We start from the raw sequence: 22,666 nt of genomic DNA, 5'->3' as shown, positions 1-22,666 counted from the left end.
ATTACACCATTGAATCATAACTACATTCCCAAAGGTCATCAGCAGTGTTGGACCTTTAAGAGTGACAAGGAAACCTTTACCACTTCAGCCAAAGAAACTAGCAGAAGTAATATCTTGTCTTTTTATACAGATAGGCCACTGGAAAATAGTGGATTTCAAATCATTTGCTGGACAACAGAGAAACTTAGGAATCCTGACTTCAATTCTGGGAAGACTGACTTCGTTCTACACAGCTTATAAACCTTTCCGGATTCCCTCTTCCTCATTCCCTTCTGATCTGGCTCTTTGCTGCTACCAATTCCCTCAGCTCCTGCTGGTACCATCTTCCCCAGCTCTATGTGGTTGCTCTTATGTTTCTGTACCTCTAAACCCTGATAGTCATCATGGATCACCTCATCCCTTCCTGTTTCTCAGATCTCTTCATCTGTCAAGCTCCACTTCCTTCTTCTCACTGGAAAGATAGAGAAACTTCTGAGAGAATTTCTCTTGCCTCAGTTTCAGGGACAAACGTCAGAGAAGCTTCCAAATTCCTGGGATGGTGCATTGGAGGTCAGGTCCCACTCTATGCCAGGAGTCTTGAGAAAGCATATTTATAAACTTCAGTGAGATAATGCAGATATTTGGCAGACAAAAATAATGAAGAGTAATTTACAGTGAAAACACAATCCAAGGGGAAATTTTGTTGTTAACTATTTCCTGAACAAGAATGCTTTTTCCTACTGCACACCTGACGATGAAGTCTTTTACTTGTACAAACTCTTCCAGTCCTTTCCTGAATATGGACTGGAGAATGGATCCTATGCACAGGCCATGAGTGAACGGATCTCCTTCACACCCACCTGTCTGCATACCTACTCACCAGCTCACACCATCTAAGAACGTTTCCAACTTCCTTTAATCATGTTAACCAGCTTAAGTTCTATGGCAGAACCAGGAGTTGCTCTGGTTAACTCCATGCAGCTCCTACTGTCCAAAAGGCCTTTCACATATTGTGTAAGATACTCTAGAGGAACAGCATTGTCATATGATTCTCAGTCTGTAAATATTACAGAATAACTCATCCATCAGTTATGCAGGCTCTCTTTCAAGAACTTTAAGTGACATGGTTGATTTTGAAACAAAAGAACAATGACAGTTGTTTTGGTTGGTTTTTTGTTGTTTTTTTTTTTTTTTTTTAATGCTGAGCCATCAAACTAGGCAGCTATATTTTGTTTTCTTTCTTTTCCTTTCACATTTGGAGTGCCCACTGTTACAGGCAGGCTCCTTGTTACCCATCTCCACATTTCTTTTTGGTTTGCTTTACAGCAGAAGCAAAAACTGTGCCAGTTGGCGCCATCCTGGCCTTAAACGCACTCTAGAGCCCTGGGCATGGCAGATTTTCTCCACGTGAAATTTCCTTTTTTGCAAATACTTACAGAATCAGTCATTTCATTGGCTTCATTTCTCTCCTTTGCTTGCTTCTCCAGTTGTGTCATTCCCAAATACTCGTAATCATGTATTAGTCCCACCTAATCTCTTAAAAAATCCATCCATTCTGGACCTTTGGTCTGTTTCTACTTTTGTCTTTGAAATAAATATTCCAGTCACCTTTTCAAGCTTTATTTCACAATAGTGAAAATATAAGCTGAAATTCTTGCACAATCACTTGATCCAAGGAGCTTTAAGAAGAATGCTGATTATGAAACTTGTGGTAAAATTGTAAAAGTTGGCAATATGGAGTTTGAGAGAAAGCATATGCCTGCTTTGCATTTGGATTATCAACTTGCCTTTCATCTTCACTTTGCAGACATACCTGATTCTCATCTGGTCTTTATATAGCTCCAAAGCTTAGCAATGAGGGGAAAAAACTTGGTACTGGATTACATCATAGAACAGGCTCAAGCTGTTCTGTACTCGGCATATGTCTAGCTTGGTGTCTGCCCTTACGCCTATCCACTTTTATGCTACTTTTAGCTGGCTGACATCAGGCAGCGCATGTCAGAAGGGAAATGGTAATTACAGGCAGGCTATAGATAGCCATGGAGTAGTATCTTATCGGTGCCACAAACACTTTCAAAAGCTAAAAAAACCCCAAGCAAACAAACCACAAAAAACGCTAAGGCTGCACTAAGCTTTACCTCCTTTGCTAGTAGACAGATGAAAAGCAGCATCAGGCCAGGCCTAGTCTGAAAGGCCATCCTGAGCTCTGCCAAGGTGGCTTGCACAGGGAGACTCGATCTATTTGCCAAGCAATTTCAGAGTACATCACCTCAGAAAACACGGACACCTTTTGACATCCTGGAAAACACCTAACACTTCCAGAGGGGATGTGAGGAGAGTAACAGATGACTGTGGCCTTCTGATCAGTGAACGCCAGACCTCACCCACGGGCAACTGTTTAACACGCTCTGAGTCGCGCCGTGCGTGCGCTTCGAGAAGGATCACCCCTTCGGCCGGCTCGCCTCGGGCGCAGCCTGGGCGCCAGCTCCGAGAGGCAAACGACGGCCTTCGGGGACACCTGAAGCCCCCTGGTCACCTGCACGCAGGCTGCACCCTGTGGCGCCGCTCCGGGGCACTGACCCCGCTGGTCCCGTCCCCCGGTAGGAAGCGGAACACAGCCAGGCCCCTGCGGGCGGCGGCCCCGCCCGAACCCCTCAGCGAGCCCGCCCCGCCCCGCCCCGCCCCGCCCCGCCGCCGGCTGAGGGGGGCGCAGGGGGCGGGAGCGCGCCCAGCCACTCCGCGCCTTCGCCTGCTGAGTGACATCCGCCGTACCCAATGGGCGCGGAGGCGGCCCGGGCGGGCGGGCCCATGGCGGCTGCCGCCGCCTCGCCGGAGCCGGTGCTGCGGGGCGGGGCGGGGCGCTCCGGCGGCCGGAGCGGAGTGGGGCTGCGCGGGTTGGGCCGGGCCAGGCCAGGCCGGCGGCCGTCCCGCGTCCCCGGCGGGCGCTATGCTGCTTCACCTGGTAGCCGAGTTTGACCTGCAGAGGGATGTGGTCCCCTGGCTGGCGGCGCGGGGTTGGGCCGCGGCTCTAGGTAACGCCGCGGCGGGTGGCGCTGCACCGGCGAGCTCCGCTGCGGCGGGGCCGCCCGCTCCCGCGCTTCCCGGGGAGGGCCGAGGAGAGCCCCCTCCCTCCGGCCGCCCGCTCCCGGCCGCCTCCGCGCGCTGCGCTTTCCCGCGGGCCGAGGGGCCGGACCTGAGGCGAGAGCCCCGGGGCCTGCGCCCTTGGGCCGCGCCGCCTCCGGTCGCGGAGGGTCCCCCCTCGGGAGCGGCGCGGGGGGGGGGCGGCCGCTGCCCTCCTCGGCCGGGCCCAGAGCAGCGAGCTGCGCCCGTCGCGGGGGGGTCGTCCCTCCGGTGCCGGGGTGCTTGAGGCAGGGAAGTTTGGTGTCTTCAAGGAGCTTCTCACGTGCGGGAAGCAGTTCTGCAAGTCTGCACTCCACAGCTTGTTTCTTTCTTCTGCCAAAAAAACCCAAACTCGTTTGGGTGGTTTTGGTTGTTGTTTTTTGTCTTCCCTCCCCAAAAAGGTTTTTAGCATGACTTCCTCCCCCACACTACTCCCCTTTCTCGGAGGAAAAAAACAACCAACCCAAACACTCCTGTGTATGTGGTAAATGAGTGCTAGTTAAAATTAGGCAACGTGCGAGCTGTCACAGCAGTGTGCGATAGCCAACACCGTGAGTGCCTGATGTTGTGGTTGGAAAAAAGAATGACCCCCCTGTATTCTTGGCCCTGTGGTTTTTTGCTTGTGTTTGTACTCATTCATTGACAGGGCAGTTGGCTCCGTTCTGCTTTTCTGATGGAAATCTTGGTCTGAAAAAAAAAATATTATTACTTCTGTACAAATAGGTGATCACTAATGCACCGTGTGATGAACTTGAAACCTCAGGTCCTTTGGTGGCTTTCAATTAGTTGAGAATACTTAATTTGCTTCCCATATTGAGGGCCTGTTATCAAACATAAGAACTTGTTTGGAGGTAAAACAAGGAAGTGTCAGATTTTTTGGTTTTATAGAAGAAAATGACTTACCAAGCCATCAGTTAAAAAAATCTGTTAAAAATTATTTCACATGTACTAGATAGTTTACTGAACAACTGTTGAAGGGCGTACTAAGGGTTTTGAGGTAAAATTCTGAAATTCTCCATGCGTAATCAGTTTGGCTATGAATTCATCAGTTTGTCTGTGATAAATTCAGGGAGTCAGTTAACCTATGCATTTATGTCATAACAATCTCAAGATGGTGCTGACTTGTGTTTGGGAAAGGGGCAACCTTATTCAGCTTTCTAAAATATTATACAGACTGTTCGTTCAGTAAATGCCCCTGGTAATACAGAATCAGAAGAATCTAGGTTGGAAGGTGCATCTGATCAGATACCAGCATAGCTGCATTGCATTTCAACTTCTGTTTGTGTATACCGACTTTTCACCTGGTGTAGTGCTGTTGTGTTAGGACTGTGAAGGTGAGAGACAGGAATTTGAAAATATTCATTTAAACATCAGAGAAATACCTGTTCACAGAAAGCAAGTGATTTTTTAGGAGTCATGGTACTTTTGTGTCAGTGGTTTCAGATGTTACTCATATTTATTATTTTCTTTTCTGAGGACCTGAAAACCTTTGATACCATGTGAGAATTTGTAATTGCATGAGAGCTGGGAGTAGCTATGATGGTGACAGAGGAGAGGCATGTAAAGAGAACCAGCCTTGTTCTCTATTCCACTTATTTTTGTATGAGCTGCATATAATGGCCTTCAGGAAATCAAACACTGCATTCTGAGTATGTTGATAAGAGTTATTTGCTGGGCAGGCAGGTTGGGTTGGTTATTTTGCAGTCCTTCATCAGCTGTTCTAAGCTGTGGGATGAGGAAGAAGTAGTTTTACATGTAGTTTTACTGCAGGACTTTTCAAGGGCAGAGATGATTGCCACTTCTTTGGCCCCATACTCCCCCTGACAATGTTCAGTGACATGAAACTCACTTTTGACGCGGAACTTTTTCAACACCTTTAAGTTGTGTTTGATAAATTCATTGACATGGAGACTTCTTGTGGACCTTCTCTAGCTTAAATTTGGTTCTGAGGAAGTAGTGTATGAGAGAGAAGTGTGGAGACTGTAGTACTCATCTTGAAAGATGGAGGTGGTGGTTAAATTACGGGAAGTTTCCACTAAAAAAAGAGCAGAATATATGGTTATTTGAGACTTTCTTAGTCATCACCAGCTAGCCCTATGTGGTGGTATTGTAGTGTACTTTGAGTGATCTGAAACCAGTAGAAAGTGATGTGTTATTAAATGTACACTAGAGATTCTTCATTGTCCTTCCACAACAAAATACAGACGTTATTTCCTTCTGATAATACTTGTGAAAAGGTTTTTTCTTACCACTGCAAACTGTACAAGCCAGTTTATAATATCAGCCTTGTGAAACTAAGTTTTACATGTCTTCCTTCTGTCAACGCTTCATGATAACTGCAAAGTAACTAGTGTTGAACTAGACTAAGTGCCGGGAGTTGTGGAGTATTCTTTTCATTGATGTTTACTGAACCACAGGCTACCTTTATCTTAAAACTAGTACCAGTCATGCAGCTGTCAACCTTTTAAGGGCAAAATTTCTACTTTTAGTGAATGTTCCGTCTGAGATAAACACATTTTTGGTGTCAGCAGTGATTAGAAAACTGAAAAGCAGCATCAGGAAAGCATGCATTTTTGTCACCTTGAGTATGATACTTTATCTTTTTTTGTGGTATTTTCCTTTTTATTTTGTGCTGCTTTGTCCAGATGCACTCGTCTGTGTCCATCTTAGCTTCCTGCTCATCTGTTTCCGTTTTATTCATACCCTACATCATCTCTCTTGTCCTGCATTGCTTAATTCCCTTGTATTGTAGGTATGTTGTGTATATATATATGTGTGTCGCGTTTAATCTTGTGGTTCTTGGGGTTTGGGTGGAATTGCTTTTCTGGGAGTGAGGGGAGTGGGTGAGTGGTGGTGGTGGTGGTGTTGCAGAACTGATCTCTAAAGATGTACTTTATTTCCAGGCATTTGTTTGGGATGCTGAAAGGGCAGGTGGGAGCAAGTGACACTTTCCTCAGGCTAGTTATGTCTCCCTGTAGCTTCTGAGGATTGGAGTGCAACTTAACTGTTTGAACCCTATGTTGTGTATAACAAATAAATGCGCTTTTTTTTTCTGTGAATGGAAGATAGTGAAAAGGCACATTATGTTTTCATCTCGAAAGGTAGTGGCCATTAGAATCAAAATTATAACAAAAGGTCAGGGTGTTATGTAAATACTTATTTACTGTGTGTTTTGAAACCCCTTAACTGTTTTATGCTGAAGTTTATCAGGTTTAAATCATGATGTAAGAAATATTCTCTCCCAAAGGGAGTAATTTCAGCATATACAAAGAAGTATTCATATGTAAAAATATATTTAGTATCTTTGCTTAAAGCATGCAGAAGTTGTATAGTGAACCAGCTCAAATGAAAATCCTGTGCCTTTTGATACTTGTCATTTCAGATACTTCTGAGAATTCATCAGCACTCTACGTTGTAAACGTTGAAAGAAATGGAAAAATTATTTATACCTGGAAGGTAAGTCTGTCTTGGAACTTAATAAAAATCTAGACGAAAACAACACTGTATGTGTGTCTATGCCTAATTGAGTCCTTGTAGTGAGTAACCCATTGCGGTGAGGGTTAGAATGAAAACTTGACTGATTACAATTTAGGGGTTGGGCAATAGGGAAATACTTGTCTCCAGATGAAGATTAAGAATGTTGAAATGGAGAGTGAAGTACTGACCTAATTAAGTCCATAGGGTTTTTGCTGTTGGCTTTTTTGAAGGGCCAGAATCTCACACTGAATGAAATGCAATTTCTTTAAAAGATAAACTCTTTGTAAGCAGCACATTCTTTCACCCTCAGAATTTCTCAGGGAAGTCTGACTGTTAGATTCATGTGCACTGCTTTAGTTAAATAGGTTATCTCCTACCAATATATATGTTAAGATGCCATTCATCTAACATTAATTGTGCTCCTGCCTTTATTATTTGTTCCTTTAAGATTCATTTATAGTATTTTATTGCAAGTAGTCTGAAGTTACCATTGTTTATTTGATGTCTTCAAGTATCTAGAGCTATCTTTTTTAACGTAGGATTCTGCTCTCCATGGCATATGTATAGCTTTTAGGTTGAAACACCTGTAGTTCCAAGAGATTTTTAAATAGTTTGGGAAGGTTTCCCCTTGATGAGAGAAGCTGTGCTTCTTGTCTATGCATCTTGGAGAAATTTTTAGACCCAGCTGGATTCTGGAAGATCGTGGTTCTTGAAGCCTACAGATTGGAGGTAGCAGACTCAGGTAGACTAGGGCTGCCTTTCATTCCCCTCTGGCTCAACAGTGTTAAAACTCTCCAGCTTCCCTAGGGTTAAGGGAAGAGGTGAGTGAGGCCTTCATCAAGGTATAATACACTTCAACTGTGGGTGGATGTTTCCTTTAGTATGAGCATAGGGAGGGGAATCTGTACAAGACAACAGTAACCATAAAAACAACACTAAAGAATGTCAAGTTTGGGTTTTTTTCATTGCTCAAAACTCTAGAAAGACTTAATGAAAGTAACTCATCTAGCTCCCAACTGCAGATCTGGTACTGTATATATGTGATGATGCTGCTTTCTAGCATCTGTGGAATCTCACAGTAAGCTTTTTTAGGCTTCTGGCAGTGGGCTCCAAGTGCCTTGTATGCCGTTCAGGCTCTCGCAACTGGCCCCAGGGATAAATTGTAGCTCAAGGTTCACACATCTAAACATAGGTGTCTGCCTGTGTGCTAGGTGACTCAGCTCCCTTTGTAGTCAGTAGGGATCTGGTCAAAAGAGTTGGTGGAGTTTAGAGAACTGGCCACTTATAGCCTGTACTTTAGAAAGAGGTGTGTGGGGTGGAGGAGGTGGACAAATACCCACTAGACTCCACTGACTGAATAGGCCAGTGGCTCTCAGGAGGATTTAAACACCTAGGCTTAGTTCCCCAAACCTAGGGGTAAATAGGAAGTCACTGAAAACATTCACTAGTAGTTTCACTTTCCTAATTTTGGGAATAAAGTGACCTCTGCAACCTGTGTGGTAGGAATGGCTGGATGACAAAGCCTGAGAACTGCAACTAGGAAACTGCATGGCAGTGCTGCAGTTTTCACCTCTCAAATGCCATCCCAAAGGAGATGCTGATGCTGCTTCTTTTCCTGTTCTCTTACCATGATAAAGTAGTTCAAGCGTTTTCTCCTGAGTCAGCCTGCTGAAGAAAAAGCATCTATTTATTCCTCTATTGGGAAGGATGCTGACATATTTTGTTTGCTTCTACTGTAAGTGATTTTACACTTGTTAGTGGGCAAACTGAAAGATACTTCCTGGAGTTTTCTCACAAAGGACAAATGTGTCTTAAGGTGATATTGCATTAAATATATGATGCTTCTTCTGGAGAGAAGTTGTTCATAGTGTATGGTACACCTTTATTCCTTGAATCAATGAAACCAGCTGAAAGTGTTGGTACCCGCTTAGCTGCTGTTGATGTCAGTGGGAGTCAGTACATCCACACTTGTCTGTGTGCATGATAAGAACATGTGGGTATGTCTGCCTCAAAGCTCACGTTTCTCTAGGTGGCTTGTATGTTGGTGGGAGCACATGTGGCGTCCCAGGCTGTAGCTGCATAGCCCTCACCTGGTGTTCTGAACAGGCTGGATCTTGAGCTGTTAATGCTCCACCTTCCCTGATGTCTGTGCTTTTGTTAAATTAGTTATGTCTGTGTCGGCTGCAGTCACACTTTGGGCCTGTGATACTTTAAAGCAGGACTGAATTTTATTTTTCCCCCTCTCAAGAGTAGAAAGCTAAGAAACAGCAAGTGTTGGGCATATTGTGTTGTCTGTGTCTGTCTTTTTACACTACTGATTTAGCAAGGGTTCATTCCAAATGTTTCCCTTTCTGAAACAGTCCGTTGACCATGTATGGGTGTAGTTTTGTGGTTCTGGAGTTTTCTGCAAACCTTTTAAGAGGAGTATCCATTCATATTTACATAGAAGAAAAAAGAGTCTTGGTATATGCATCTTAGCAAATGGCAAGTGGTTTTAGGCCCCAATTTGACACTTTTTTTAAATGTTTACAAACTTGTTCTGAAATATAAGTATTCTGTGTGCTTTGCTATTCTGTTCAACTAATTACATCATCACACTGGAAAGCTTACCTGAGGAAAACAGAATCCTTTTAATGTCTGCAGTTAGTCCTGTTTCCTTAAACTTACATGGGGGAAAACACAATGAAATTACAGCTTCTAACAAACTACAGATTTTACTGAATTGTTCAGGCAGTTTAACATCTGTTTTTCTTTCTTTTTCTCTCCCACCTTCATGGTAAACTATTTATAACTAATGAGCTGCCACTTTTGCAAGACACAGCTATATGTCTGTGAGCCTTTCCTGTTGGTTTTAGAGCAGCAAACTTTATTTGTGACATTGCCAGTGATGATAGTGCACAGGCAAGGATGTAAACTAAACTGGCTTGTTTCCTAATAGATACAAATAGAAAACAACCTTCATCTTGCCAAGTGTAAGAAAATCAAGTGCATTCTGCATGAAATCAGGAGAAGGTGGAGAATGAGCTTAGAGTATTGCATTGTACTGTAGTGTTGACAGTGTCTGTCTTTTATGACATTGATGGTGTAAAGGAAGATGTTTTTAACAAGTGAATTCTAGTGTCAGTGCTTGTATTTGCAATACAAGAATCTTTAGAGTAAACATGAAAACAAGTGTCTTGGCTTATATGCAGATAGGGACACTGATGTTAGTTCTGTTACCAGTCTTGTATATTTTTCTGTAGCTAAGTACAGAAGATGTTAACATTTCAGACACACTTGGAAAGAACAGTCATTTGTGAAAGCACTTGCTTAACCTTAAATTAGGAGGCCTGAAGCCTGTATCTTAATATAAAGACATTTTGTTTTCCTTGTTTAAGTCAGAAGTCAAAGACTTTTGTCATTGCCACAACAATAAAGAGACACTCAGAAACAGACCCCTTAGGAAGAGAATACTCAGGCTTTTGTTTTAACTTCACAAAGCAAGATGCTGTAACTTTGTAAATAACCACAGATTTCTCCCCTCTCCCCCCAAGCTGTAGTTAAAACAATGATGCTCACTGTTTGAGTACAAGCCTGTGTGGCTGGATTTCATTTCAACAGTTCAGCAATTCAGTGCCTATACCTTAGAGTACATTAATGGACTTCAGCTTGATTTGATATACAATCTATGCTGCCAAGCAGAATTTATTTTACTTTTTTAAAAAATATTTTGAAAATTTAAAGCATGGTAAAAATTACTGAGAAGAAAAATTTTTATTTGTATAGTCTTAGAAGTGCCCCAAACAAAATCATTGTATGTTATCAATAAGCTAGAAAGGATGTGTATTGTGTTTCTTTTCAAAGGCAGCAGGCTAATGGTGTCATTTGAGCTTGTGAAATATATTTAGCTTTCAAACAATCATTTCCTAAGGCAGAGCTGAAATCCTTTCTCCAGCCTGCAGCCAGGTCACTGAAAGATGTGTTTGGTGATGTTTGATGCTTCTATGCTCCCTTTTGGAGCAATGACCTACAGAGTTGGTGAAGTTTGAAATACCAGCCTTAAATCTTCCAGGGGCCGTAGCATCCCCTTTCATTCTTGTACAGACATCTCTCTTCCTGCCCCTACTGCCTGTAACTAAAATGACTTTAGAACTGAAGTGAGAGAGGCTCTTGGCTTATGCAATGGCTTGTGGACTGTGGATTGGCCACATCTCAGCCTTATCCCATATGTTGGTTTTAAAAGGAAAAAAAAAATATCTCCTTCTTGCCTAGCTTTCTTGGAATTAGATAATTAACTGCTTGTTTATAGGACAGGCAAGTGTGTGGGGATGTATGTCAAGGGATGGGGGAGAGGACAGGGAGTTAGGAAAAAAAAAACCCAACACTGTTTATCTTTGTATATATTTACACTGCTGGTGCTAATTTGTTTTCATCCACAGGGAAATCAGAGAAATACTCACATTGGATCATACGATCTTCAGACTAAACAAAATGAGGTGAGAGTAATACCAGGCTTTTCCCTGGTGAAGACAGTGCTGTAGTGTTTCAGATTTTGATGCCTTGCAACATGGTATGTTACGTCCTTAAGGAGTATATGCTTATATAGCATATAAATGAGAGACCAGAGAAGGTATTAGAATGATGCTGTGTAGTATAAGATGCAGAACATTTCAGAACATTGATTTGGGAGTACTAAAGCATCATGTCTGCAATCTTTCTTTCTGAACAGTCAATTCATGCCCTTTCTGCTCCTCTTCACACTGAATAAGTGTGCGAAGAAGTGAGTTTTGAGGTTTAGTTGTTATGTGTGCATCCTCAGTCTCTTTGGTGCTACCATTTGTAAGAAATTATTCTAAAACTGAATGTAGTGCAATTCAGTGGCTGGAATCATGATAACGCCTTTGCAGGTGTGTCCATAACAGTATGAAATGGGGTGAAATTTCATATTTACATAAAGGTCTGCTGTGCTGCTCTAGTGGGAATATGCTGCTCAAAAGAACCAGTAAGAAACAAACAAATGAGAAAAAGGAGAAGTGATACAATTCAGGCTTGAAATACGGTTCTGGCTGTGAAATGATTTGCTTTAAAAATAAAAATGGTGTACTGGTCAGCAGTGTTTTCCTAAGGAGGAGTAATTATATGGTTTTCTTTATATAGTTAAAAAAATAATTCATTAGCATTAATGTGTTTCTCCATAGCACCTCTATATGTTTGAGAGGGATCTACACATAATCAGTTGTTCGGTCAACAATGAAAGGACACTATTGGGTAAATACGTGTTTTATCATTAAATTTTTTTGTGTCATGGTAAAGATGATTTAGTTTAGTACGATGATACATTTGTGTCTGTAATTACTTAAATCTATTTTGACCCGTATATTGACCACAGCAGTCTGTCTATTTCAGTGGATCCATCACCAAATAATCTAGGCAACAACATAAAGATACATATCTAACAATATTGTTGTTTTATTAAAAGAAAAAGCTGAGACAATGCTGACGCTTTGTTCACTTCCCCCTCCTGCATTTATACATGCCTCCTACATCTAGAAGAGCTTCTGTTGTTCCTTAACGTAAATGTTTTTGTTAAAAACCTTTTTGATGCTTGCTGTTCAAGAATGTTTAATGAGATTAATATCAAATATGCATGCTCACTGTGGTTGTGTTGTTTTTTGTTTCTTTAGCTGTCAGCTTTCGTCAATATACAGAGGAAGAAAGAGTAAGTCAGCTATTACAGTCAGGTACTACAAGTGGTTTGTTTTTATACAGTTAGAAATACTGTACCCTTTTGCTTTTTTCCCCATGTCATTTCTGTTTAGAAAACAAAATTGTGTATAAAACCAAATTTATCTAAAATGTGTTCTTTTTGCAGTATCCAAGTATTTAACGCTGCTAATTGAAATTCAACCCATTAATAATGTGAGAGTCCTAAAGGCTGTGGACAGCTGTGTTCGAGTACAGGTAAATTATTCAACTAATCTATATATAAACCTTTTTAATCCACTGTGCTAGAGAAGTGGTTGACTGCAGAAATATCTGGTGTTATCTTGCAACTGTTACAGTGTGCCTATGTTTCTTCATAGGACCAAAAAAATAAGAAACTTCATAAAATGTTTGATGTAGAATATTTTTCTGACATGCAGGCTACTTTTTTCTCTTCAATCCCCTGGAGCTTGCAATTATAGTGATTGGTGACTATTAGTCTTTAATAATAGCTATTTTTATTAATTAAATATCATTAGACTGCCTGTCTTAATTTAAAAATATCTAAATATCCAGCTAAAAAAACATTTTAGATAAGTGTTCTAAACTGCTTTGGTTATTTATTTACTTTTGTGAAACTTTCTGTATAGTTTCTTTATCCAGTTGAAGACAGAAATACTTCTACAGAAAGTCGCCTCTTGCTAGTTTCAGAAGATAAATGTGAGTTCATATTTTGAAGATACATTGTAATTCTTTTACTTTAAAATGATCAATATAGATTATATTTTCGGTAGACTTTTATTGAAAAGCAGAAAAAAAGGTGTGTCTTTCAAAAACTGTAATTTAGTAGGAATTTTTCAATGTTAGCAGAAGGGCCACCTTTGACTGCAATTATTTGCTTAGTTCATGCATTAATCAGTTATCTTTATCTCTGAAAAAGCTAAAATAGACTTTTATAGCTGCCTGTATAAATTCAGGGCAGATCAGTTGACTATGAGAGATGGATTGTGGTTTAATGCGTGACAAGTCAGAAAATAATAGGACAGTAATTCCTTGGATTCGACTAACTTTGCATGTTCAGCCTAACCTAATGTGAGGGAATGGACTGAGGCGGACACTTGGAAAAAGCTGTTTATCCTTCTTGTCTTTCAGTCTTATTATAGACTGAGATTACTTTTCCCATCTTTTTGGAGAGGCCCATCTTCTCTGCTAAGCTAGACACCAACCTTCAGGTAGCTGGACTTCCACATAATACTCTGAACCATATCAGAAACATTTCTAACATCTGATGGGTGAATCCTGCACCCTTCCAACCGGCAAGATACCAATAACTTTTAGGAGTTTTGTGTGGGAAAGGACTGTGAGGCGGTATTCACTCTGTGAAGTGAAACAGGGCTAGGGTGTAGTCTTAGGCACAGGCAGGCAGCTCTGCATGCTCGTTCTTTGTAAGTCTGCTCCTTGGCTTGGTTTGGCACATTTCAGTGGGTGCTTCGTGTGACGGTGCTGCGCTGATGTGGGCAGAGAACTGTTTCCATGAGGTGGTTTGGCTGAGGCCGCCCTTGGCTCAGGAAGGGAAGAGAGTACAGGTCTCTGCAGAGGCACCTGTGTTCAGATTTCCTCTTACACCGAGTTAAACTTTCCTGGCCCTAATGTGTTTTTATAGCATTCTAAGAGGTGAGATTGTTTAATAAGCTGCATAGAAGCATATAAAAATGTATGTTTCTAATGATTTTTTTTAATATGTTTTAAAGATATTGAACAATTTGACATTCGTGTTGTTGCAGAGGAACACAAAGTGGTAAGACTTGAAAAATCTTGGGTTTTGAGGCATTCTGCTTTAACTGAAAATTTAAATATCTGTAATTATAGCTGTTTTTGTAGTTTTATACATGAGTAACACAGAGTATGTTAAAGAAAGTAATGATAATATGGCAACTTCTGCAGCTAACCGCAAAGCTGAAAAACCTGTATACCATGTAGTTTATGAGGAAAGTTACTTTTTTTTTTTGTTTGTTGCTGAATGCTTCCATTGAAGTTGGGAGTAAACATAGTGTGTATATATATAAAAAACATTAAAAGTATTTGCAGAATCACCTTCCTAACTTTGCCTTTTGGGAGTCTGTGTGTCCTAGTAAAGCATGCATTTAAAAAACAAGTAAACAAATGAAAGACATAAAACTTAGATACACTCCAAGTACTGTGAATATTTCAATCCCTTTTTCCCCTCATCTCTTTTTCCTGTTTTTAAAATGAATTAATCTTCAAGAAATTGTGAATGTTTTGCTTAAACTAATTATTATTAACAAACATACATCTAATACAGTAAGGAATTGTGTCACAAAAGCCGATGTTTCACTTTGAGACAAATGCATGCTTGGAAGGAAAAAGTTAGTACTGATTTTCAGTCACTTTGAAGTCTTTAATGGTTTTCTCAAAGTTTATCATTGCTTTTAAAGCAGATGGGGTTTGTATACTAGTTTACAACACTGGAGTCAAGACTGAGTGTCATCAGAAAAAAACAGATCTATCTGATGTCCTTCTAACAAACAGATTTGTTTTGGTTGACATGAAACCTCCCTACATCTTTCAAGAGTGCATTTATACAAGCCAACAGTTTTCCACAATTCTAGCCCTTTCCCTACTGCCAGTACTCTACATCATGTAGCTGTGAGTTTGGACAGAAATCCCTTTTGTAGCTAACGCATCTTCCTTCAGTAGTTAACTTAGCTGGTTCTCCTATCCTTCTCTGTGATGAAGAGTGCAGTCTGTTTTTTTTTGTTCACTTTGAGCAGCTTAAGTGGTGAATTTCTTGCAAGCAAGGAAGTCTCAAAATATTTGGTAGTAGGTGTACCCTGAAAACTCTGCTTCTTGATCTCTTTAAACTGAGCACCTTGCACATAACCGAAGCGGACTAAATACAGCTAAGAAGTGGCATATTCCCTCCAAGCACTTCAGTATTTGCACCTTTTCTGTCATTACTTTTCTCTTTGAAGCACAGGCTGTGTGCAATTGTTACAGATCTTTATTTGATGACTTCTAATGTTTTTTGTTTCCTTTTAGATGATTCAAAACTCAGGTCAGCTTCCAAGAGCCAGAGTTGCAGATGATCTCATTTGGGCACAATGGGATATGATGGAACAAAGGCTTTTCTACATTGTTCCAAAGGTAAGATGAAAGTCATTCTAGTAGTTTTGTTCCTGCATCACAGTAAAATTTTGAGTGTGTGGGGTAATAATAGTTTGAATTTGTTTTTCATTATAGTAGCCTGTCTTGTTCCTGCCTCAAATAAAACTAAAGCAAAGGCCAGACTTGCCTTGGATGGTATTTGTGCATAGTAAATTGCAAGAAGACTGGTGGTCTCAGTGCTTTCTATAAAAAAGGGTGGGTTTGTTAGACTTTAAAAAGGTCTTTTATTTGAAAGGATCTAAATATACTCAAAAATGTTGTGAGTATAATGCCTCTTCTAGAAAATTCACATCTAGATGTTGTACACAGACTTGCTGAGTGACTAAATGGGGGCAGGTTCTTGGCTAGAAATGCTGAAACTCTGGGTTTTTCTGTTTTGACTGAGGGACTATTTGTACTTGATGTATTCTACATAAGTGAAAATTGATTTTTCTTAACTCTTCTTAGCCACCAAAAATATACGAATGTTAGGAAATAACAGGAAGTGAACTGCGATGGAGAAATGTATTGCTGTTTTTGTTTCTAAGATACCTTTTCTGAACTGACCAAAATAAGGTACAGTTCCCTTTGCCATATAGGTAGTTATGGAAAACATTTTTTAAAGTTTCTAGAATATGTGTGTGTGTGTGTGTGACATGTAATGTTGTGCTTCAAGTGGGAGCCCACGCAATTATAGATGATTGGCAGATAATGATCTGGGACAGGAAGGAAGCATGTCATAGTGCTATTGTGGGGGGTTATATGTGGTTTTTAAAGTCATCTTTTGTCCCCTAACTTCTGCATATCTGTTAGCAAAGCAGGATGAGTATGTAGAGTGCTGTGGAGTATCCAGTCTCTTTTCAGTCTATATGACATGCTTTTTATTTTATCAGTTAGAAAACATGTCTTCTTAATTCCAGGAATCAAGGAGTACGTTAAAATGTGTCCAGTTTTATCCTGATGAAAATTTTAACTCAATAGTAAGTCATGTTTTATTATACAATAGTTTTGAGTTGGATTAATTATGTGTTCCAGACACTGATAGGGAGGTCTGTTTCAGTGTATTTTATTATTGGAACTTTTGCAGAGGAAAACTGGGTTTTGTTTTTCTGTTTCTTTTTTTCTTATTACATTCTTTCCAATAATATATTCAGTGAATTTCAGGTGTTGCCACAGTAAGGTAACTTAAGTGGAAATGCACAAATTTTGACCTAGAAGTAAGTGACATTAATGACATTATACTGACCTTATACTCAAGTATTGAAAAGCAGGGTTATCAAAGGCACTAGACAAAGAAGCCATGTACTAATTTTGTGTCAGTTTTAAGCTGTGTTTTAAGCTGTTGTGGCCAAAATACAGAGAACATAAAAATTACAAGTGTTGAACATGTAATTGTTACTAGGCTTTTGTCCCAGTGGATGAAATCTGCTCTGATGCAGGGAGTTAAATAGCTTGCAATTTATTCTCTTTTTCTTTTTTTGTTTTAAAGAGTCTATTTCTTGTTTTGGGGGATGATTAGAGGAGGATAAATAAACTCCACTAAAATGTTGATTCTGGTGAAATGTGAGTTCAACACATTTTACTGGGCTGAAATACTAATCATAGTGTAGTAATCTCACTAAACTGTTTTCATTTTTGGTTAACAGCTGGAATCACACCTGGATATTTCTGTAAATGACACACAATTCAAGTAAGGGTTTTTTATGTTTTAGTTCACTTTCCTTGCAATATATAGGGTAGTGTTTTACAAACCTAAGTAAATTTGTATCTGAACCACAGTGTCTGTTTGCAGTTGCCCACATGGTACTATAATATAAGAATAATATGAACAGTGTGTCCAAACATTCATTTTATCTCATTTTCATCAGGGTCAGCTGTAAAATGTAACTTTATAGTTGACTGCTTTTTGGTGACATTTAAAAAAATTGTCTGAAGAGCTAGCCATAGCTTAAATCATCCTTCCTCTGAGTATTCGGTACCTATTTTAAATTAATTTGTTTTAATATTGGGCATGTTGTAGTGGTGATGTCAAAATTCCTGTCAAGGGAAGCTCTCCATTTTTAATTGCTGTTACATGCTTTACTGGGCAGTTAACCAGACCAGTAGCTACTTTTTATAGCCTATGAGACACTGCCTGTACTCTTTTCTCCTCCAGCGTGCTATTTCCAGGCAGCCTACACATTCAAAGGCTAAGATTTATCTGATTCTGTGTATGTCTACCGTGCACATGACTGCGTCTGAGCTTGTCTTCTTAAAGGCTCTCTTTTAATTGAAGAAAAACTAGTCAGGATGGTCTGACTCTGTCATAATTCATCTCATTCTCATCTGTCTTCAATCTGTTGAATTTACATTCCAAAAGGGCCTGTTTCCCTTTGTGACCAAAAGGGAAGCCAAAGCTACTAGATCAGGTATCAATAACTGAAGATAGTCGAGTTCCACCCTGCCCAAACAGTGACTCTCAGAATGTCTCAGTGCTGTGCAGAAGGCTCAGTGTGGTGCTACTGCACATGCAGGATGCCCTAAAAGGGCAGTATGTTCTCTCGCAGTTAGTACTGAAAAAATCCCTTACAGGATCAAAATCCTTTCTGGAAAAAAACCCAACAAAACAAAAGCCAAAGCAGACTGACTGCGGTCTTCTGTTGCATGTTCTGCATGGCAAAAATAGGACTTGTAGATTTTAAAGATACCTAAAACCATTAAAGCACAGGCAGCACAAGACTGACAAAGAATATCATGGTGTAACAAATTCCATGTGAGTGTGATTTTGTGCTTTCCTTTTCAAATATTTCTGCTGAAATTAATGTGCCTAACTGCAGATTAAGATGTAGCTTTACAGACGTAAGAATGGCAGAGTTAAGCTGCAAAGCCTTTGAGTTCTCAGGTATGATGGATGTTTGGATTTTCAGTACTTCATCAGAACTTGCTTTCACTTCAGAGTATAGGAGTGGTTGGACAATGCTGCAGTAAGTGAATATGAAGTTTGCAGGTGTAATCAAAATTGTTGGATTTTGATAACCATGCAGTCTTGGGATGCTGATTTTTAACAATATTGAGTGGGTTTGTTAAAGCCTAATTTAACTTGCATTAGAGACTGTTCTCATGACCTTTCTGTTGTGTTGATTCAATGTTGATGAAGTGATTTATTTAGTGATTTTTATTTGCTCATAGGCTTGTGAATTTTGGATATGATTACTGTCAAGATCAAGATGTTTCATCTAAATCTTTGAATCTTCAGGTTTTTACAAGTAAAGCAGGTAATGAATAAATATAATATTATTGAAATGATCTCCACTAGTAATTATCATGCAGTGTAATTGCAATTGATTACTAAATTTCTTCATAAGACATTACATATTTTTGTATTTTTTGGTGTGTTTTTGTATGAGTGCGAAATTTTTATTCCTTCAGAATATACTTGACAGGTAACTGAGGAGAGGGAGAAGGCAACTATGCCCTCTTTTTCTTAAGTTTTTACCCTCTGAAAGCTGCATTCCAAGTTGAGCTGAAGAGTACCTAGAGTTTTATATATCAACAACAACACTAAAACAGTCACCCAGAAATTTTCTGGTATCCTAACTTCAGAGAACTGGTATCATGCACTCGTATGATGAAATATCTCAGTCTAAGCACACTGTAGCATTTTCTGCTAGTTTCAGAACACAGGTGGTACCACAGCATGGTTATGTATTACATTAGAGTAAATAAATGTTAAAAATGACCAAAAATGTGTTAGAAAGTCAATTCATGGGATGTTTTGGCTACATCTGTTGTATGGGTATCTAACATAGTCTATAACTGGGTTACAGAGTGGACATGTGTAAACGGAGTGTGTGCCGTACAGATTCTGAGAGCTTCATATTATTGTTAATACTTAGAAGGTCCAAGTACATGATACTAAACTTAGTATGTGATACTTAAGGTGTATATATATATATATATATACTTAGTATATATATATATATACTTAGTGTATATATATGATTCTTTAAACTTAAGCCTAAAGTGTTCTCCAAACCTTTAGGATTTAGGAGTCTCCCTGCACCCTAATGCCATGAGCTTTTTTCTGATTAAAAACTGTTCTCGAGGCATCTGTTCATCACAGATGTTTGCATTTTCAGCTTCTGAATTAGACCATTCCACCAAGCAGAGACAGTGTCTGGTTAACCTTTCAATAGTCTACAGAGTTGAATAGGGTTATGGCATGTTGGCTTTACATCTCACTTCTTAAGGTATGCTGTATACACATAGGCAAATTGCTGAGGTTGTCAGTTAATGTTGAAATGACCATTAATGTGAATCAAGTGAAATATGGTTTCCTTACATAGATTTTTTGCTTACCAAGGCAGACAGCACACTTACAAAGATTAGAGGGAGGAATTAGAAATAAGAGAAAGCCAAATTTCTATCTACCAAATGTAAATTAGGCTACTTTTTCTCTGTTAGCAAGACAGACTATTTCTTATATAAACAGTGCCCAATAATGGAAAATGTTATTGATTCGTAGAGATATATTAAAACATATGTATGTTTCCTTTTAAACCTATACTTCTCTATGGTTTGTTCAGTTTGAAGCACCTCTTTTTAGTTTAGGATCAAATTCACTCTTCCTCCAACAAAACTGTTGTTTGGTTGCCCTGAAGTAAAATGTTCTTTTCCATCTGGCAACACAGTATTTAAATTCTGTATGGAACCTTTCACAAGCACTATTCATTGCGCTTAATGTAAAACACATAATTTGACAATTACGCTTGCTAAATTAGATTATTGTATGTGGCTTTTCAGTGAATGTTGTTTGAAATTTGCACAACCCATTTTGAGTAACTAACAGTTTGAAAGAAATGGTTTTGGCTCTGAGACCATATCTCATTGTCAAGCGACACTGGGTAATCACACTAAAGTTCCCTTTTGTGATTCTTGTTTGTTGTGATTTACAAAACTGGACTGAAGGCTCTTTGGGGGCACAGACTATGTCTTCTGTGGAACTACTAGTATGTTTCAGATATTAATGCTGATATCCATATTTGTACCATTCTGGCAAAAAATAATTGGCATAAGTTCAAAATGGAATATTCCATGCCATTTCCCATTTAATAAAACTGTTATTGGCTACTGTCAATCTGAACTCTGAATGAAATCTCTCTTCCTTTCTCAAACTTCCGCAGCAGAAGAAAAGTAGCCCTGTTCCTTATACACAGCACAAACAAAATGTCTCCACATAAAACCCCCTATGTACTTCTAGATTAGCTGAGATCAAGCAGCTCTAGTCTCAGAATTAACTTTGTATATTTAGAATTCAGTGGTTATTTAAACAACACTGGGCTGTTAGGTTTTCTTTTAGTGCTTTAGAAGTACTTTAGAGTTAAATTTGCTCGGTATTAAAAAAATGCAGGCACTAATATGACATAAACCCTGGCTTACCGTCACTTAACTTTACCTGCCTAGAGGTTAAGCATGTGGACTGTATGTATAGAGAGAAATAGGCATCTCCAGAGGATGATTGCTTCTATCCACATTTCTTCATTAGCTGTATAGGAGTTTAAATGAGAGATGTTTGGATGACTGGAGTTAGGTGAGGCAAGTCACTCCTAAGCTAGTACAAGTAGACAAAATGCCCTGGTGCAATGTTGTATTTGAATTGTGACACTTGAATGCCATGTTGAGATGTTGGTAAGCCTTACATCTTATGCTTCTGTATGAACAGAAATGAGGAATTTGAAGTTAAAATTTCCTAGGGAAAACTTCATGTCTTTACAGGTGACTCTTAGAATTTCATTGGTATGGTGCTTATTTATCAAGTGTCAGAGTTGTAATTGTTGTTTCCCTAATTCTGCTGTTATGAGTAGAACTTAATTTTTAAATGCTTCCTTTTTTTTTTTTTTTTTTTTACTTTTTTGTGGTTAAGTTCTCTTTTCCCTTTTATTTTTTAAAAGGTGAGAGTCTATCCAAATATAACGTGATGTGAATCTTTGCACCTTATGGCATTTAGCTACAGCTCTCACTGTTTACAGATAATCTTAAAGTTAATAGTGTAGAAGACCTGGTTCTGCCTCCACATAAAACACCATATAGGTGCAATAGGATAACAAGCTTTCCCTGCATCAGCACAACCCGGGTCTAATTTGCAGAGAGCAGTGGTAAGGGTAGGAAAGGAATTTGTCTTATATTCTCAGTCTCTGGCTGTTCTAATGGGATTCCCAAGATGGTGTCAGGTTGTAACATTGCTTCGACACTTGCTGATTTGAGACTGTCCTGTTTCGATCTGTATTAATGAAGCCCTGTTTGACATTTTCTGTTGTTTGTAGTTCAGTTTGTTGATATTTGGACCAGTATGCTAGAGTTGAAAGATGCATGTGCTATTACTAATCTCCCATAGCCACTGATTTTGTGATCAGCTTGCATATATTACTCACTGACAGTTCAATCTGAACAGACTCACTTGCATGTTTCGCAATTTATGGAACAGTGTATACGCTACCCTCCAGCATACAAAAAAGAAATTTGCAGTGTTGAAAGGGAGCTGTTGATAATAAAACAGCATTGTGGGTTGCTGGAGCTTTTCCAGTCTTCCTCATGAGTCCTGATGCTGCTACTTGAAAAATTATGCATACTCTGAAAGATGCCAAGTACTCTGGCAAAATGCCCTGTTGTCTAAATTTCTCAAATATCTAAGCAAAACTGTACCAAACAATATTCAATCAGTTAAGGATAAGCAGGAAAAAAAATTATATCTCAGAAGAAAGTATTTACCTTCCCCAGAAGTGTGAAGTGCCTCAGCCATATCTGTATCACAGCTTTGATACAGCCTTGTCCTCTGAAGTATGAGGCATTTAATCAAGTAAAATATCTTGGTAGCTATTCTTTTTTGTGCTTGTTTTTTTTCCATACTGTGCCTTCTTCTGTATAACTTGCATACCTAAACCTTTATGTTTTTACAGAATAGTATCCATATTAGTATTACCCTTCTTTATTTTCTTTTAAGTGATAAACTTTAAATATGAAGATAAAAGGTAAATGGTCATAATTGTGGCCCAGCTTTCCCAGCTGTATTGGGATAATGAGGTTTGAAAGCTGTTTTTAACATGAATGCCAAAGCAGCTTGCCAAAGCATCGGAGTAAGTGGATTAAAAGTTTTTTGTAAGAGATAGAGGAAGGGCTACCATCCAGTGGAGTCAAAACAGTATCAGTCTGATTTAGAATAAGGCTGGGAGGGGGGAGCATTCCTGCACGGAGTACCTTGGCTGAA

The 22,666-nt window shown here is 39.4% G+C and overlaps 1 protein-coding gene across 1 annotated transcript in view; it reads left to right on the top strand.

Moving 5' to 3' along the window:
* Nucleotides 1-2,849: 2,849 nt before the first annotated feature.
* Nucleotides 2,850-22,666, top strand: part of GSAP (gamma-secretase activating protein) — a 48,497-nt gene continuing 28,680 nt past the window's right edge. The window contains exons 1-12 of the mRNA XM_074903388.1: nucleotides 2,850-3,011; nucleotides 6,482-6,555; nucleotides 10,995-11,051; nucleotides 11,754-11,823; nucleotides 12,240-12,296; nucleotides 12,428-12,516; nucleotides 12,909-12,978; nucleotides 14,010-14,056; nucleotides 15,319-15,423; nucleotides 16,344-16,403; nucleotides 17,070-17,113; nucleotides 18,592-18,677. Of these exons, the coding sequence (XP_074759489.1) occupies nucleotides 2,927-3,011; nucleotides 6,482-6,555; nucleotides 10,995-11,051; nucleotides 11,754-11,823; nucleotides 12,240-12,296; nucleotides 12,428-12,516; nucleotides 12,909-12,978; nucleotides 14,010-14,056; nucleotides 15,319-15,423; nucleotides 16,344-16,403; nucleotides 17,070-17,113; nucleotides 18,592-18,677 (844 nt within the window). The 5' untranslated portion in view covers nucleotides 2,850-2,926. The remainder of the gene's footprint in view (nucleotides 3,012-6,481; nucleotides 6,556-10,994; nucleotides 11,052-11,753; nucleotides 11,824-12,239; nucleotides 12,297-12,427; nucleotides 12,517-12,908; nucleotides 12,979-14,009; nucleotides 14,057-15,318; nucleotides 15,424-16,343; nucleotides 16,404-17,069; nucleotides 17,114-18,591; nucleotides 18,678-22,666) is intronic.

Source organism: Athene noctua, chromosome 3 (assembly GCF_965140245.1).
Source record: "Athene noctua chromosome 3, bAthNoc1.hap1.1, whole genome shotgun sequence".
Lineage (NCBI taxonomy): Eukaryota > Metazoa > Chordata > Aves > Strigiformes > Strigidae > Athene > Athene noctua.
The sequence above is the reverse complement of the archived record's forward strand: the minus strand, read 5'-3'. Positions and strand labels throughout refer to the sequence as shown.